An 18,231-nucleotide genomic window follows, 5' to 3' on the forward strand; every position below is an offset into this window, starting at 1 on the left:
ATATTTGTTATGGGCATCTTTTTCTCAGTCACCTCATTGGGCATTTTGCCTGTTGTGGCCTTGTATTTGTATTTGCAGTATTATGTCCATTCTCCCTTGGACCTAAATAAACCTATATGGAGAGATGCACCACTGAAAATCAGTGCTCCCCCAGCCCGTTTTGGAAGGAGAGAGGTTCTGCCCTAAAAATAGGTTTTCTCTGCAGGTGAGAATAAAACTGTTTTCCTTAATTTCTGCAATGACCAGTGAAAAATGATTTGACCATTTTTTGATAAATATCAGTAGATTATCCTTTCATCCATGTATTGTTCAGTTTTTATATGCAAAATTTTATGAAGACTAGTAGAAAATTCCAGATTTGTAGTTTTTACAAGGTGGCTCAAGTATCCTTTCTTATCCCTACATATGGAACACAAACTTACTTCAAAATCCTCTTCATAGCTGTATGCACCATCATCACTGGCAGATGATGCAAAAGAAAATTCTTTGCGCTAAAAAACAAATAAAAGCTTCAAAGAAACATAATTTAAAGGTGAAAAAATATATATTTTGTAAGAGTAAAAATTACTTAATTTTCATTTAAAATCATAATTTAGAAAATAACTTTTATAAGTAATAAATATAACATGTAATTCTTATGAAACAATAACTTATGAGAAAGAAAGCATTGATATTTAAATTATGGAAATGCAAACCTTTGTTTCTTCAGTGTATGATGGTGAACCTAATGAGAGAAAAAACATTACCATTTTATTCATCCTGTTTTTTAAATTCATAATAATAATAATATAATTAATAAATATATAATAATATATATAATATATAAAAGAACAGAATTAAATGTGGGTAAAATGGTTTGCCCCTATTTATGCTGTTTTTTCTCTAACTTTCCTTGCCTTTTCAAATTAAAATATATCAGCAAATATAACTTAGAAACATGGAAGTTTTTTTGTTGGCATCATGAGAGACAGGACAACAACTTTCTAATTCAGTTTTTGGGTACCGGGTGTCTGTATAAAAAGTTAATTTTTTTATTTTAATAACTCTGTAACACCCAACTCCTTGCAACATGAATGATGCATCTGAGTTCCACACATTATTTGGATACTTTTATAATCGAAAATATGCACTAGGATCAATGGTATGTCCATAAAATGTTGTGTGTGCTATACAGTAAAACCTCGTTAAGTCGTCATTTTTCTTCAGACCCTTCCAGCTCTCATAGACCACAATGTTATTAAACATTTGTTTACTCGTCGCTAATTTCAGTTAAGTCGTCACTATGAAAAAGTATGAGAAAGAGGAAGACTATTTTTATGGCTACCATTAAAAAAAATAGCTTGTTAACAGCATTGCCATATGCTTAAAAGTCACCATAAAACCCTATATACCCAAACGGGACAGTTTAAGTAATGAAAGTTATGCTGGGGAAGTTCATTTGCCGACTAAGGTTTTTGGAACATTGAGGACTGTTCAAGCAAGATCTCATTTCTGCCTGGGCTCCATTAGAGAAACTAGACAAACCGCGAGACACCCAAGTTCTGTCGCAAGAAGCAACGTAAGAACTTTGCCACCCCTTGCCCCCCCCCCCCGCCCGGCGTGGCAGGGCATCTCCGGCAAAACCAAAATTTATTGATATGTCAAAGATTACATATGGTGCAAGGAAATCAAAATTTATGTAAATCAAAGAATCAAATTAATCAACTTTAAGTCAAAGTGCAATGCTGGCACGGATAATAAATAACCATAGAAAGCGTGGGCTCTACTAATTTAGGGCTTGAAATTTAAACAAAATATCTTTGTTGAAAAAAATTAGACATTCTTTCCCAAGTTGAGGTCTTCTGTTTCCTTTTTCCTGCCCAGGGTCCCTCCACCAAGTCAAAAGTGTTCGAGATTACTTTGTAGTTGCATCATGAACTACTGATGAAGAATTCAAACACCAAAATTAAATTTGATGTATATGTAAAATGAATGTGCAATAAAGAGTTCTGTTATGAAGAAAAGCTACTTATTCTAACAGTTGCTCTGTTAGTCTATAAATTAAAAATTACTAGTTTAAATCAAAGTGTACAGTACATTTCACCACAATAATTTAAGTAATAAGAGATAAAAAAGATAAAAAATTGCTATTATTCTTTTGCAATCTATAAATTCTATTAATATTGTTATTTTGATTCATACTTTAATAAATGTCATATTACTTTATATTTATACGATTTTCATAACATTGCACATTAAATCTGATGGAACTCTGCTTAAGTCGTCACTCCGCTTAAGCTGTCATAATTTTTCAATAACTTGAGGTGACAAGAGTTCAAATTATCCAAAAAATTTGAACTCTTTCAAACACTCCTTGAGATTTCGATCTTATTTAATGTTAATGTAATACTTTGGATAATTTGAAGTTGGAGGGAGAAAATCACGATTTTTGCATGAAAATATATCAGGGTGAGTTTGTGTATATATTATTATTATTATTATTCTATTATTTGAAAAATAAGCAGTGCTTCAGCTGAATCTGATAAAGATAGACAAGTAAAGGTTATGTAAAATTTAAAGAATTCTATCACATATGAATTTTTTTTCTGACAATTTCCTTAATTGGTATTTTAATTTTTGAGAATTTTTTTGCCAAGGCATATCAAATGTTGATTCACAATTCAAAGTATGAAATGAAATATTTTATAGTGGTATAAATTTTCATGATGATAAATGAATGCTTTATTCGGTTCCCAAGAACAACTAGATACAGTCTTGAAGCTGGTGCACCTGAATGTGTGAAAATTGCTAGAACAGCAAAACATCTTTTTCGTTGCACCCTTATGAATTTAAAATTGTCACAAATTTTTCTGCAATTTTTTTTCCATACTCTTGATTTGGGTCTTCTTCTGTGGCAGGGCTCCATTGGTCTGCACCAAACTAAGCTGCCCTGCCTCTTGCACATTGTATAATATAATTCATTTTGATTAATTCCTTTCCCCCCTACACCGAATTCTAAAAAAAATTATAATGTGCTCTGGCATGAATAAATATTAATTCAATTAGTTTATCATTACGCATTGTGTTTGATTACGAAACGACCTATCAATGCATTCCTGTAGTAGTAAAAAAAACATAAGCATAGTCGTAAATTTGTATTGAGCTCAAAAAACCCCTCCGAATATCTGTAATACTCATGGAAACATTGGGTTTGAGGCTCCTACCAAAAGTTTTGAGCGATACCAATATTTTCAATAACTTTACGCCTATGAAAATTAGTATAATAAAATAACTTCTTTCTGAACATTATTTTCCCTTCAATATCCGGATTTTGTACTTCATCAAACTTTTCGTGCGGTGCAATTTTTGTTACATGCTTTATTACCAAGACTGTCAAAATATTTCTATTCATACCTCAGAAAGTAATCGTATAAATTATTTTAGGAGGGCTGCAAAATTTATTTGCACATTGCTGTAAAATTCTTAATCCTGGGCCCTGCTTTTCCATAACCTCCGTCGCTTAGTAACTTTTCATTTAAAACCTTTCCTGCAATTTTGTATGATCATGGGTCTATTGTCTTTCAATTAAGTGTCATTCATCCATTAAGAAGTTCCTCTCTTTTTCTCACAATGTGCACCAACGAGGGGCAGTAATATAATGATCTTTCATTGCTCAAAGTTTGTGTTCTTGGGAAGGAAAAAAATATATATGGTTGAACTTGGTTAATTTGATGTCCAAAGCATGGGATTAGATACGAGGGGGTGTGGGGGGGGGCCCAGTGTCAAAGGCGGAGTCAACTGATTTAATGTATATATGTATATGTTACGGTAAAAGCCCGAAGAGTGGTAAAAGCTGACATTTAGTAACTTTCATGAAAATTAGTAAAAATGCAAATTTTCTAATTTTTATAAATTTGAAAGCTTGCCATTTATTAATCACAATGATCCGGATTGCTAATTAAAATCTAAATTAATTAACTAATTAGTCATTCAAATTCGTGAAAATTGGTAAAATTGAAAATTTTCTGATTTTCATACATTTGAAAGCTTGCCTTTGATCGCTTGATTTATTAATCACAACGATCCCGATGTTAATTAAAATCTTAATTAATTAAACTAATTAGTCGCTCGAATTCGTGAAAAATGGTAAAATTGCGAATTTTCTTATTTTCATAAATTTGAAAGCTTACAATTTATTAATCACAACGATCCCGATGCTAATTAAAATCTTAATTAACTAATTAGGCCATTCAAATTCATGAAAATTAGTAAAATTGCAAATTTTCTGATTTTCATGAATTTGAAAGCTTGCCATTTATTAATCACATTGTTCCTGATGCTAATTAAGACCATAATTAATTAACTAATCAGTCATTCAAATTCGTGAAAATCAGTAAAATTGCGAATTTTCTGATTTTTATAAATTTGAAAGCTAGTCATTTATTAATCACAACGATCCCAATGTTAATTAAAATCTTAATTAATTAAACTAATTAGTCGATCGAATTCGTGAAAATTAGTAAAATTGTGAATTTTCTGATTTTTATCAATTTGAAAGCTTGCCATTTATTAATCACAACAATCCCGATGCTAATTAAAATCTTAACTAATTAACTAATTAGTCGTTCATATCCATGAAAATTAGTAAAATTGCGAATTCCTGATTTTTATAAATTTGAAAGTTTGCCATTTATTAATCACAACGATCCTGGCGCTATTTAAGACCATAATTAATTAACCAATTAGTCATTCAAATTCTTGAAAATTAGTAAAAATGCAAATTTTCTCATTTTCATAAATTTGAAAATATTGTATAGCTAGTCCTGGGAGGGTTTACCAGTTTCAATCTGTAAAACCGTGGTGGCCATGGTTCCATATGCTCGCGTGATATAAATAAGAGTTAAATAAGAGTATATAAATGGGAGCCCCAAGGGCAATCTGTCGATACAGTACAGTTCTGTAGAGGGTGTTCTTTAGATTATGATGGTATCCCCACCCTGCACCCAATAATCGTCTGAAATGATCCAACGTATTGATCATTTTTCTAATTAATTTATGTGAGTGTGCTAAAAAAATTAGCTTATTGGCGAACCATATTCCTAAATTTTTGAGACTTTTTTCGGTAAACTTAATTCTTTCCCCGTTAGTTTTCATAGTGGGACTCTTTTTCCTCTTGTTTTGCGAGAGAAATGATGATTTGGATGGTTCCACTTGCAGATAATTTTGTTGTAACCATTCGGAGATCTGTTTCAACACAGCGTTGACAGAGGCTGTAATTTCAGTGGGTTCCTTAGCAGACACCAAGAGAAGGAAGTCATCGGCAAAGGCTTATGCTGTGATGCCCGGGGCCCACTAGAGTCAAAGTAATGAATCGAATATAGTATTCCAAAAAGCTGGTCCACTACATGAGCCCTGGGGGCAACCTCAGACCAACGTTTCGGATGCTAGTGCTGTACTTATGTTAAGAGTGATGGTGCGTCCCGAAAAAATGTCCTCCAAAATTTTTCTTAGCTGAAGAGGAATAGACATATTTCGAATGTTATTAGCTATTACCTGTGACGCACACAATTGAAAGCTCTCTTAATGTCGAGGGAGATAACAGCTGTGAGTGGATGTTCCTTCCTCCTATTGTCAATTTGTTCTATTAGATGAGAAAGGGCATCATCTGTTAAGCGACCATACAAAAACCAAATTTAAAAGATGAAGGAGGCCGTTCTGCTCAACATAGTAGGCGAATCTTTGTATAAGAAATTTTTTGAGCACCTTTCTCAAATTGGAAGTCAGCATAATGGGCGAATCGAGTTGGCTACATCAATTCCCCTCGTGGAAAGAAGAACCAGCCTTCCAGGTTTGAACGCTGGGGGGAAAGTACAGAGTTGTAAGCAGTGACTGAAGAAATTTTCGAAATAGTTAATATTGGCACGTAAAATGACTTGTATTATGCGATTGGTAAGATTGTCTGGTCCTGCTGCTTTTTTTGGGTTAAGTCCATCTACAGGGTGATTCAGAAATGATGGGGGAAAACTTTAAGAGGTGATAGTACACACCAATACAAACAATTGTCATCAAAGAATGCATGGTGTAGAGTTTTCGTTTCATGTCAGACCATGCAAACGGCCGCTTCACAAACATTAAAACAGCATTCCTGTTGAAATTTATCTGGGGAAAAAGAACACCATGCATGCAAATGTAACCTGGGGAAGAAGAAACAGTACACAAATCTGCATCACAGTGAATAAAAGGCGCGGACTCCAGCCTTGCAAATTTATGTCAGCGTGCAACAGTTCTAACAGTTGTAATGTACGGGATAATGGCACACTTTAGTAATACTGAGTCCGCGCCTTTTATTCAGTGTGACGCAGATTTCTATACGGTTTCTTCTTCCCCAGGTTACATTTGCATGCATGCATGAGGTTATTTTTATTGCGATAAATTTCAACAGGAATGCAGTTTTAACGTTTGCGAAGCGGCCGTTTCGAAAAGCATTAGCATGTTTTCTTTTCATGTCAGATCATGCATTCTTTGATGGCAATTGTTTGTATTGGTGTGAACTACCACTTCTTAAAGTTTTTCCCATCTTTCCTGCATCACCCTGTATTATTCGTAAGACCTCATGTTCCTCAAATGGTGGCTATGCAAGAGGGCTGTCCAGATGGTCGTTTTGGATCGGTATCGATGTACACACCTCTGGGAAAAAGGCTTGCATGATGTTTCTCTGTTATATCTTTTGGTGTGGAGCTGAACTGCACTGGAAGTTGCATCTGCGTTCGCCTGGGCCAAAATACTGCCTTATAGGGCATACCATATGCCGTAGCAACTTGCGTGCAGAGCTTATTCCAGGAGCTGGATGTAGTTTGCATTATTGCTCCTTTGAAATGTGTTCGAGCCCTTTGAAAGGAGGCCATAGTGTCATGGATATCCTGTCTACGCTCTTCATACGGTTTAGATTTCTCTCGATGGCCCGTACTTGCCTTTTTTCGTCGTTTCAGTTCCTCCGTCCACCATTTGATACACTTAGGGTGTGAGAGAGAGAGTGGGTTGTTTTTTACAACCTAAGACAGTCTTGCAGTTGATGCTTATTACTTTCATCAGTCTTGTAGGTTTGATCGGTAATCTGTATCAGCTCCTCCTGAAATCTCTGAAGTGTCGCATGCATACTCCCTAGAAAACTACTTAATCTTCTTTGTGTGGTGTGAAACTTTACTGTTGGTAGAGAATAAAGCGAATCCTTTCTAATATTGAGACAGATCTGAATAATACTTGTGCGTGCTCGCTTATTCTTCCCTTTTTTTTTTAAACCGAGCACAATTCAGGTCTATCGCCATGGGAAATTTACTACCTAGTGAGTTGTGCTGGAAGCCGATCGTCGCCAAATTTTGCACATATACCAAACAGGACCGGGATTGAACCATAGGCTACTTTAAAAGTTCATCAGAGTTGGGCAAATGTCCGAAATGAGCAAAAAAATCGTCGGGCAACAATGGTTCCTGGGCCTCAACAGTCACTTTTGAAATGTTTACACTCACTTCATTCATTCATTCAAACCGAGCACAACTCTGGTATACTCACTTATACTATCCACTCGTTCATTTTTTTCTTTCACGTGTTCTTCGGAGGCTTTAGTCAAGGAGCTTTCAACACATGGCCCACTGGCCACATGTGGCCTTCGAAGGTTTTTGCTGTGGTCTGCCATGAAAAATACTACAGAATTTATGGAAATGCTTGAAAAAACCCCTTGATGAAGGAGGGAGGATATTCGAGAGTATTTTGTAGATATTCGGTAATTCTAATTCGAGATATTCGGTAATTCTAATTCGAGATATTCGGTAATTCTAATTCGAGATATTTGGTAATTCTAATTCGAGATATTCTGTAATTCTAATTCGAGATATTTGGTAATTCTAATTCGAAATATTCGGTAATTCTAATTCGAGATATTCGGTAATTCTAATTCGAGATATTTGGTAATTCTAATTCGAGATATTTGGTAATTCTAATTCGAGATATTCTGTAATTCTAATTCGAGATATTTGGTAATTCTAATTCGAAATATTCGGTAATTCTAATTCGAGATATTCGGTAATTCTAATTCGAGATATTCAGTAATTCTACCCTGTGATCAGTTTTTATTTTTTATATTGTTCGTTATGGAAAAATTAGATTTGCACGAATGTGGAGTTAAGAAAGAAAGAAGAAGTATTGTGCTTGTTTGGTATTATTTCAAATCCGTAGACAAGCTATCATAATGGAAGCAGTTATCGATGAAATCGAAAAATCTTGTTATATGTTTGAGTGGTTTACCAAATTAAAACTGTGACATCTTTGCAAACTCTTTTACAGAATGCTAAAAATTTTGATAAAATGATGACAAATATGTGAGATGAATTTTCTTATTTATAGTCATTATTATCATTGGCGTCATAAATTGGTTTCATTGAGAATACGTGAAAAAACCAGAACATTTTTATGAAAAAGTCGGCATGGCCAAAATTACGTGAAAATTCAGGAATGTCCCGGAAAATACAGGACGTATGGTCGCCCTACTCATACCTCCCAGTTCTGCTGCAAAAATGTCCCAAACAGAATCCCGTCCATTTGAGATTGGTATATTCTAGGAGGGAAAGAGGAGATCAAAAAGACAGCATGTAGCTGAGCGTGTGTAGGGGCCTTAACAGGGCCAGATTAAGATGTTTGCATATTTCACTCTATATTGAGAATCTATAAATAAATAAATGAAATTTTATATTTCCGAAGTAATTAATCTAAGGCTCTAAGGCAGAATTATAGTGTGAATATTTCTAAGCACGGGCATTGAAGGTCTCTTCCCCCCCCTCCAGCTAACGCGTTTCTTTTCCTACTTGCAAAGTCTGATAATATCTGAAGATGATGTCTCTTGCCGATATTACTACGAAGGTTTTTGACAGCTGGAAGATAAATCCAGGAAAGAAAATTCAAGTTCCCTTGTGGGGACCCACGTCCTCTCATTTACCGGGTGAGCGTACTAGACCACAGAATCAACAAATTCTCTTTGCTTGGAGCTTGTGTGTGCTGAATGGAGCCGTACATGTACAGCCAGACCTAACTCAGGCCGAAGCTCACACTTTCTGACATTGCGACCAGATGGCAATTTATTCCAAAATGATGTCACTCTCTGCTACAAAAGTTTTGACAACAGTCCATGTTAGGTCTGGCTGTACATGTACGGTCCCGTTCAGAGCACACTAGCTGCAAGGAAAGAGGATTCGTTAGCTTTGTAGTCTAGAGTGCTCACCCGGCAAGTGAGAGGAAGTGGGTTCAATTCCCCGCAAGGCCAGTTGAATTTTCTTTCCTGGATTTATCTTTGCATCAGCCAGCTGTTAAAAAAACCTTCGTATGGATAGTGGAGAGTGATATCATCCTTGGAGAAAACTAAACTGTCTCACGACGGTCCCGGGCGGTGGATAAGCTCGAGCCACCCCTGGGAGGGGGACAGTGCTAATAAGATGATGCCTCACGTGAGGCCTTTCAAAATATCTATAGTAAAGCACACTTTAAAAGAGCTTCAAAACTTCCCGTAGAGTAGATAACTGTCAGACAAAATTTATCAATTTTTTTGTGAAAAAAAGAGAAAAGTTATTCATACAGGATAGTTCAGACAACTGGGTTTGAATCTGGCTGGCTTTTCTTTTCACACAGGATTTCTAGCAGTTCCAAAATTTGCAGAAAATAAAATGGAACAACTACTTACTGCGCTTCGAACCCATGCTGCTTACGCAGTGACAATGATTTAGTGAATAATTCTTTGAACCAACTTTTTGATTTGGAAATTCATTTAAAGATAATTAATAGAAATAAGATTTTTGGCTATTTGAAAAACATTAGCTGGCAAAATTACTATAAATTAAATTCAATAAATTTGCCAAGACAATCGTAATCAAACATTTTCAGAATTTGTAAATTACAGTTATTACGATTGATATCACAACTATATAGTCAGCCCCCCATATTCCGGGAGTGACCGCGAATAACAGAAACCATGGGTTTTTTTTATTGTATATCTGGTTTATTGAACATCATGAGAAAGAGCAGGGTGACGCAGAGGTAGAACGGAAAGTAAAAGAGGGTGCAGCGATTGTTGGCGATGTTTTCTGAAAGAATGTTATTATTTTTATGTTTGCCATATCTTCTTCATATCATCAAGTATGTTGGAGTATGTTGACAAGGCTTCCTCTACTAATTTTTCTACATGTGAAGAACGTAAAATGTAGGGATCTATGTTATGAAAATAGTCTATTGCTAATTTGAGCTTGCGATTCAATTCCGCTATGTTATTTGTGATGAACTTCTACTTCTTTATCTCGATCTTCTTCATCTGGTGCTGCTTCACTTTCAGGATCAGTCAACTGCATTAACTCCTCCTCGGTCAACCCAATACCAAAAGAACTTTGAGAATAGCATGTATTCACTATCAAGGTACTGTACCTCCTGACTTCCGGAACAAAAAGCAGTTCAAACCAATCCAGGAAAAGTGTTTTCATAGTCCATTGTTCGTCCAAAATACTGGGAGCTTTGGCTTATCCTTCCCTTCAATGCTCACGGATTCGAAGATTTGAAAATGATGGTGGGCTTTATCATGTACCCATTCGCATTTGCGCAAAACAACATAGTAAGTCTATTTCTACTTGCCTTAAAACCAGGAGCTCACATTTTTTTCTCTTGCTTAACTTCTTTGCTGCATTTTCTTCCAAAATAGTGTAGTTTCGTCTGCGTTAAACACCTGCTGATGTGTGCATAACCCTTCTCTTCAATAATTTTCTATAAAGTCTTTGGAAATTTTCTAGCTGCCTCCTGATCGTCAGAGGCTTGATCGCCAGTGCTTTTTACGTTGCGTAATCCGAATCGTTTCTTAAACCTATGAAACAACCTTTACTTGCATAAAATTCTGATGAAATAGACATTTCACCAGCCCTTCCCTTATGGAAGAATAAAAATTTTCCCCTTTTCTGTTATAATATTACAATCAATTGGAATACATTTTTCTGTCAGTCTTGTACCCAAAAAAAAAAACCATTTTCTGTACGTGAGACACATGGATCCCATAGGCGCTACAAAGTTTTGACTGTTACGGGTGCAGCTACGGCTATGGCTGAACGAATTTCAGATTCCTTTTTCCTGATATATCTCACCGTAGATTTGTTAATTCCGTAATGGCAGATAGCAGGTATTCACTTTGCCAAGCATAGTCAATATATCCAATTTTTCTTGTCAAGTTTTCACTTTTATTTATCTTTTCAAAGCATCATCAGTAGCATTTAGAAGAATGAACCATCCTAAACAAGCCCAACTCAAATTTTGTAAACAAAACATGTGAACGACAATTGCTGAGTGTTGTCAAAAAAATTTTCCAATAAAGAAAAAAAAACCCAAGAATATGGTTACACTAAACGTCAGCTTTTACTGAAATGCTTGGTAAAAGCCTGAAATGTATACGTTTTCAAGCGTATTTCGGGCTTTTACCAACTCGACTTGGTAAAACGGGCTTTTACTGTAACATATATATCAATTGAAATCATCATCGTGGCCCCCAGCAATAATGAACGCGTCCCCCCCCCCCCAGACTTTCAAGTCCATCTCTGCCAATGGTCCAAAGTCACTGGAAAAAGTTTGAATTATTCAATTAATCTATCCTTAATCCATAAAAGACTACAAATTGCAACTTAAGGTGTGCCGCTGTGGTGGTCGAGTGGTTATAGTGACGGACTCGCGATGCGAGGATCCGGGTTCGAACCCCACAGTGGTGGTCAGCTGAAGTTGGTTTTCTGTGGTTCCCAACTTCAAGGCGCAAATGCGAGCCGATCTCCCCGTTAAAAAGTCTCGCCACAGAGAGCAACAGTCCTACAACGAAAAATCATTCAATCATAACACTTCACTCATAGTTTGAAAAAAACTGGTGGCAGATGGCAGCACTACACATAACAAGCATTACAGAGAAACAAAAAAAACTTCACGTCAGGTTTCACTACACGTACACGCACATTCCCGCATGTACCGATTCGTTGGGGGTTCCGCGGGGGTTGTGGGTGGGGTGCATGTGTGGTGTAGCAGTAGTAGGTAGGGCTCGTAGGTAGGGTAAAAAAGGGTTCGGGGATCCATGATGTTCTTAAGTCAGCCACCTTGTTGGGCAATTTGCCTGTTGTGGCGTTGTATTTGTATTTGTATTAATCATCAACATTAACATAGGATAATAATTATCAGTTTCTAAAATTTTATGATCAGTTACAAAACTGTTTTCCAATTTTAATAATTAGTAATTATAATAATTGGTCTAAGATGCTATATTATTCCACTGTTCTGGAATGATCATCACTGCAAAACTTTTTTCAGCAAGCTCAAAGCCCGATGTTCTGAAACAGTTCATAATTATCTCATTATGAAACTATTTCTCAAATTTTGCTTATCATTCTTATGCTATCAATAAAATATACTGTCATTAACATATTAAAATTTTGTACTTCCTATACTTTTCATACTCTTAATGAAAAAATGATAAAAATATTCAGATTTTGAATGATACACCTTGATCCATAGGTTGAACAACATAATTGGTATCAAGTGGTACATATTTTCGATGCACTCCAGATGTACAAAGTTAAAATTAACATTAATTTATCAAAGAAAGAATGAAGAAAAACTGAAATTTTTTTCTAAACTTTTACTTGCGTTTGAAGATTTAATTTTTAACAACTTGGTTGAGAAAAGCAAAGTCTGTGTGACTTCCTGTAGAATTTTTCAAACTAAATTTGTTCATCAAAGAGAAACTTTTCTTACAAGCTTGAGCATTAAACAAGTAGTTTCATCTGTAAATCTGTCGATTCAAGTTTAGTAAATAAGAGAAAGAATACTGCAGTAAAGTATATTGGAACAAGATCCAATGAGTAATATTTTAAGTACAAAAAATCTACAACTGCTGATAAAACTTTGGTTCAACAATGAATAACACAAATCTTATCACTATCTACTGTATTTGCCTGTTAAGAAATCCAAATATGAAATGTCTAACTCTTTGATAGTTAGAGAAATTATATTTATACTTTTGTTGTTAATTTAGTAGGCCCCAATAGTAATTCACTTAATCTTGTGTACCCATCAGAGTGTGTAGTATGTTACATATGTGTGGCAACGTCTTTTTGTTTACCTTTTTGTATTCTCTTGGTCTTTTCCCTATCTTAATGAAATGTTTGAAGTTCCTGTAGGTTATGGGGACCAGTGCTCACTTAGAGCAAGTTAGTGAGTCTGAATGAATATATTAAAATGGAAAAACCACCAGAGTTTCAAATTGTATACAGCTACTATCCAAAGAAAACTATGACACCTGGAAAGTCCAGGCACAAGCTTTACTTATTAAAAGTAAACTGGGATTATGTGAATGGGAAAATCAAAGAACCAGCTGAAGATGTGGAGGAGAGACAAAAGTGGCTTGACAAAGATCCGGAGGCAAGATCTGATTTGTTGCTTATTATCAGTCCTTCAGAACTGAAACAAGTGAAAAATTGTGCTACATCCAAAGATGTATGGGATACACTAAAAGGTATCTACCAAAGTTCTGGTCCTGCAAGAAAAGCAACTTCGTTAAAGAAATTGATACTATTCAAGATGCAAGAGAAAGCTGGTACAAGAGAGCATCTTAATGCATTTAATGGCCCTGTAGGCAAATTGATAGATATGGATGCTACAATCTATAATATGACCTGCTGTGTATAATGGTGTTATATAGTCTTCCAGAATCATTAAGAACTTCTGGATTGCAATAGAATCCAGAGATGAATTGCCACGACCAGAAGACCTGAAAATCAAGATAATAGAAGAAAGTGAAGCAAGGAAGTCTCATTCCAAGGCTGAAAGGCAACCTGAAGATGCATTTTATGGAAAAGGGAAACCACACCACAGGTTTCGACATACAAACGCATTATCAAGTGAAAAAGAAACACTATTTTGACGCCACAAGTGCCAAAAGCCTGTAAATTTTGACAGACAGCTGGTCAAAGAATGTGAAAAAATATAACTCTTCTTTCAAAGCAGAAGAGAAGTGTCTGTCATCACTTGTAGACAAACCACAATCTAAATCATCCTGGTGTTTGGATAGTGGAAGCACATCTCACATGTGTTGTGATGACTCCAGTTTCAAAAGTCTCATCAAGGACTCTGATATTGGAATGATAAATCTAGCAGCTGTGGGTCAAAACACCAAAATCCAAGGATAGGGAACCTTAGAACTGAAATCCAACAGAGACTCTGCAGTTACATTGAAGAAAACGCTGTATGTTCCTGAACTGAAGACAAATTTATTATCTGTGAATAAAATCACTGAATATGGAGGAACTGTCATTTTCAAGAGGAATGAAGCTCTTGTTAAAAACTAAAACAGAGAAATAGCTTTGATTGTACCCAAGAAAAATGGTCGGTACATATATGAAGCTAGTAATCGACCTGAAAATTCAAGATATACAGCAGAATCCAAGATCATGACCTGGCACAAGAAATTAGGTCATATCAATAAAGTCGATCTGAAATCTGCACAAAGAAACAATGCGGTCCAAGGAGTGTATTTTAATCTGAATGAAAAACTGAATGACTGTGAAGCGTGCATTCAAGAAAAGATGACAAAAGTCCCATTTGAGATGAGAAAAGATCCAAAAGAACTGGACTTGTTGGAGATAGTGCATTCAGATGTTTGTGGGCCAATGCGAGTAGCATCTCCTGGCGGATCAAAATATTTTGTAACTTTTATTGATAAAAGTTCCAAATATTGCAAAGTGCGCTTCCTGAAGCACAAAAATGAAGTGATGAAATTCTTCAAATATAAAAATAAATTTGAAAATCACACTGGCAAAAAGATCAAACATTTGCAGAGTGGCAATAAGAATACTCTGTAGTACTGAATTCACTGATGTCCTGAAAACATGTGGAATCAAGAGAAGATTATCTGCACCACACATGCCAGAACAAAATGGTCTAGCTGAAAGGAAAAACAGAGCTCTTCCAGATAATGCAAGATGCATGCTAATTGAATCTAAAGCTCCACCTGCACTTTGGGCCGAAGCCATCAATACTGCAAATTATTTATATAACAGAACACCTTAAAGAGTGATTAAGCATAAAAGACCTTTTGAAAGATGAACTGGAAGAATTCCATCTTCAAGTTTTTGGATGAAAGACTTATGTCCTATACAAAAAAAGGAAGGAGGAGAAATTTGATCCAAGAGGTAATGTTGGCATGTTTTAGGTTATGCTGAATATCCAAAAGCTCATAGAATATGGATAAATAACAAAAACCAGATAAAAATAGCCAGAGATGTGAAAGTACTTTCTACAATGACAAAAACTCAAACAATGTTAATGACCTTCTAGAAAGAGAAGAAAAAGTGCCCAACGAAACAGAATTTCAAGTTCGCATCCCAAATGAAAATATAGGTGAAATTCTTGATGTTATGTTAAACTCTGATCAAGACGAATCATCAGAATCTGATGGAAGTCTACATACAGACAGAGATGATAAAGATCAACCTGATGGAATTGAAGATAAGGATGAAACTAGACTCCAAAGAACAAAAAGACCACCGATTTGGTTCAATGACTATGAAATGTCAGCTTATTGTGAATTGAAAGACGCAATCAAAAGTCCTGATGCTCAGTCATGGATTGATGCTATGAAAAAAGAAATTATTTCACATTTAAAAAATGATACTTTTGAAATTGTTCAAAAGCAAAATTAAATGAACATTATTGGATGTAAGATGGTTCTGAAGAACAAGTACAAGTCTAATGGAGATCTCGAGAGAAGGAACGTTCACTTAGTCGCAAAAGGCTATGACCAACGCCTAGAACTCAATTACAATGAAACTGTAGTGACCGGGTGGTAAGGCAGCATTCGACAACAGTGTATGCAGGAAAACACATCAGAGGTTTAATTCATTAATGTGTACTTATTAGTACATTAGAAACTAATCACAGTGCAGTTAAAACGTACAGCATGCGGACACACATAAGCATCACCGCGGAAGACATGATGAAGAACAAGCAAACAGCGTGCGAGAGAGTAAGCCCCACAAAACGATTACACAGGATATATATACATACAAAAATTCCAGTGGCGCCACCTAAGGGTTTAAACACAAATATGCAACAGAAATGTATGCTGCTGTAGCAAAGTTGAGTTCAATTAGGCTATTACTGGCATTAGCTGTTGAAGAAAATTTGGATCTGCATCAACTAGATGTTTCTACAGCATTCCTAAATGAAGAAATTGATGAGGACATTTTCATGGTAAAACCAGAGATGCTTGAAAAACTTGTCTTTGAAATAATGCTAGAACACAGCTCAGACACTGATCACAGTCTTCATGAAAGCCAGAAAGATGCTTTCTGATCTGAAGAATAATGAAATGCACAAAGTCTGTCGTTTAAAATTATATGGACTGAAACAAGCAAGTCATCAATTGTTCATAAAACTTGACAAAAATCTCAAGGAACTTGGGTTTCAATCACTGAATGCTGATCCATGTCTATACTCTTCATTAAAAGGGGGAAATAAAGCTATTTTTGCAATATATGTGGATGATCTCATTATAGCCACGAATAAAGTCCAACAATTTGAAAAATTGAAAATTGAACTTATGAAATCCTTCGAAATGCATGATCTAGAAGAACTCCAGTATTGTCTTGGAATCGAATTCAAATGTAAAGATAGAAAGATAATAATGTCTCAACAAAAGAATGTCAGAATGTAAGCCAGTATCTACTCTGATGGAATCATCTCTCAAACTGTCAAAAGGAAAAAATATAACATCTGAATATCCATATTAAACATATTAAAGCCTTATTGGTTTACTTATGTATTTATCTATGCTGAGATCAGGTATTCGACATGACATCACATATGCTGTTAGCTATTTGAGCCAATACAATAATTGCCACGAAAACCACATTGGATGGCAGCAAAAAGAATCCTTAGGCATTTACAAGGTACCAAGTATCTGTCATTAGTATACCAAAAGACTGGGAAGGTGATAGTTGGATATGCTGATGCAACATGGGCTTCATGTAGTGAGAATTATAAGTCCTACACTAGTTACTGTTTCAAGTTTGAAGGTTCTCCTATATCATGGGAATCAAGGAAACAGAGAACCAAGGCTCTGTCATCATGTGAAGCTGAATATATGTCCCTTACAGAAGCTACCAGAGAAGCAATTCATCTGAAAGAACTGATAAATGAATTGGGGCTATATCAAAACCAGATAGTTATATATTATGACAATAAGTCAGCAAACATGTAGATGAATCCAATTGTTTAGTTCAAAATCAAAACATATCAACATCAAAGAACATTTTATTCAAGAAAAGGTGGCATCTGGTGATTGTATCTGTGAAATACCAGCCCAGTGAAGAAACGGAAGCAGACATTTTGACAAAAATTTTAACACCTTAAAAATTGTTCAAGTTTCGAAAAATGTTAGGACTCAGGTCCCCAATAGTATTTCACTTAATCTAGTAGACCCCACTTAATCTTGTGCACCCCTCAGAGTGTGTATCATGTTATATATGTGTGGCAACGTCTTTTTTGTTTACCTTTTTGTATTCTCTTTGTCTTTTCCGTCTTAATAAAATGTTTAAGTTCCTTTAGCTTCCTTACTGTATATATACACCAGCAGTTCTCAAAGTGTGAATCGTGGCTCTTAGGGGCATCACTGTGAGCTATCGATATTAATGTGTGCCAGTTCCAGTTAGGTAACGCAAATTCTACCACAAGTCCTTGTACCACTTGATCATTGTTTGGCACAAAATAAAGCTTAATAATCCTTGCACGAATAAAAAACAAACTTCAATATAATCCGAAGGTGCATATGCATCCTTGAATGGTTGATAGCACATATTGCAGTAAATCTGTTGGGAAAATGTGATATTTGTTTTTGGCGAAGTGCTGTTGTGTACTATCTAAAAACACCCCCTCTACCGCTTTTGCTATTGTGATTCATTTTATGATAAAAAATGCTTGTTTAGGTGTCTGATATCCTCTCTTAAAGTTTGTCCAATGACTTTAGAATCACCCTGTATTATCATAATTTGACTCCTTACTGTAGAAGCTTTGGGGGGGGGGGCAACGATTTGTAACTGAAATACAGGTTGACATTCAAAAATCCAGCCATAAATAATTCAGTCCCTTCAGATTTATATATATTTCTATCAGCATAGATAGATGGGGTTGAACTAAAATTCT

At 35.5% G+C, this 18,231-nt stretch overlaps 1 protein-coding gene across 3 annotated transcripts in view; it reads right to left on the reverse strand.

The window, feature by feature from the left end:
* LOC149065512 (cytoplasmic dynein 2 intermediate chain 1-like) overlaps nt 1–18,231 on the reverse strand; it is a 98,372-nt gene that overhangs the window by 71,701 nt on the left and 8,440 nt on the right. For all 3 annotated transcript variants that reach the window (XM_089253637.1, XM_089253639.1, XM_089253638.1), the window contains exons 3-4: nt 696–724; nt 423–491 (exon numbers count right to left, since the gene is read on the reverse strand). In XM_089253637.1, the coding sequence (XP_089109763.1) occupies nt 423–491; nt 696–724 (98 nt within the window). The remainder of the gene's footprint in view (nt 1–422; nt 492–695; nt 725–18,231) is intronic.

The sequence above is a fragment of the Pholcus phalangioides genome, unplaced genomic scaffold (genome assembly GCF_987345545.1).
Source record: "Pholcus phalangioides strain wild (caught in Gottingen) unplaced genomic scaffold, Ppha-v1.0 ptg000039l_1, whole genome shotgun sequence".
Lineage (NCBI taxonomy): Eukaryota > Metazoa > Arthropoda > Arachnida > Araneae > Pholcidae > Pholcus > Pholcus phalangioides.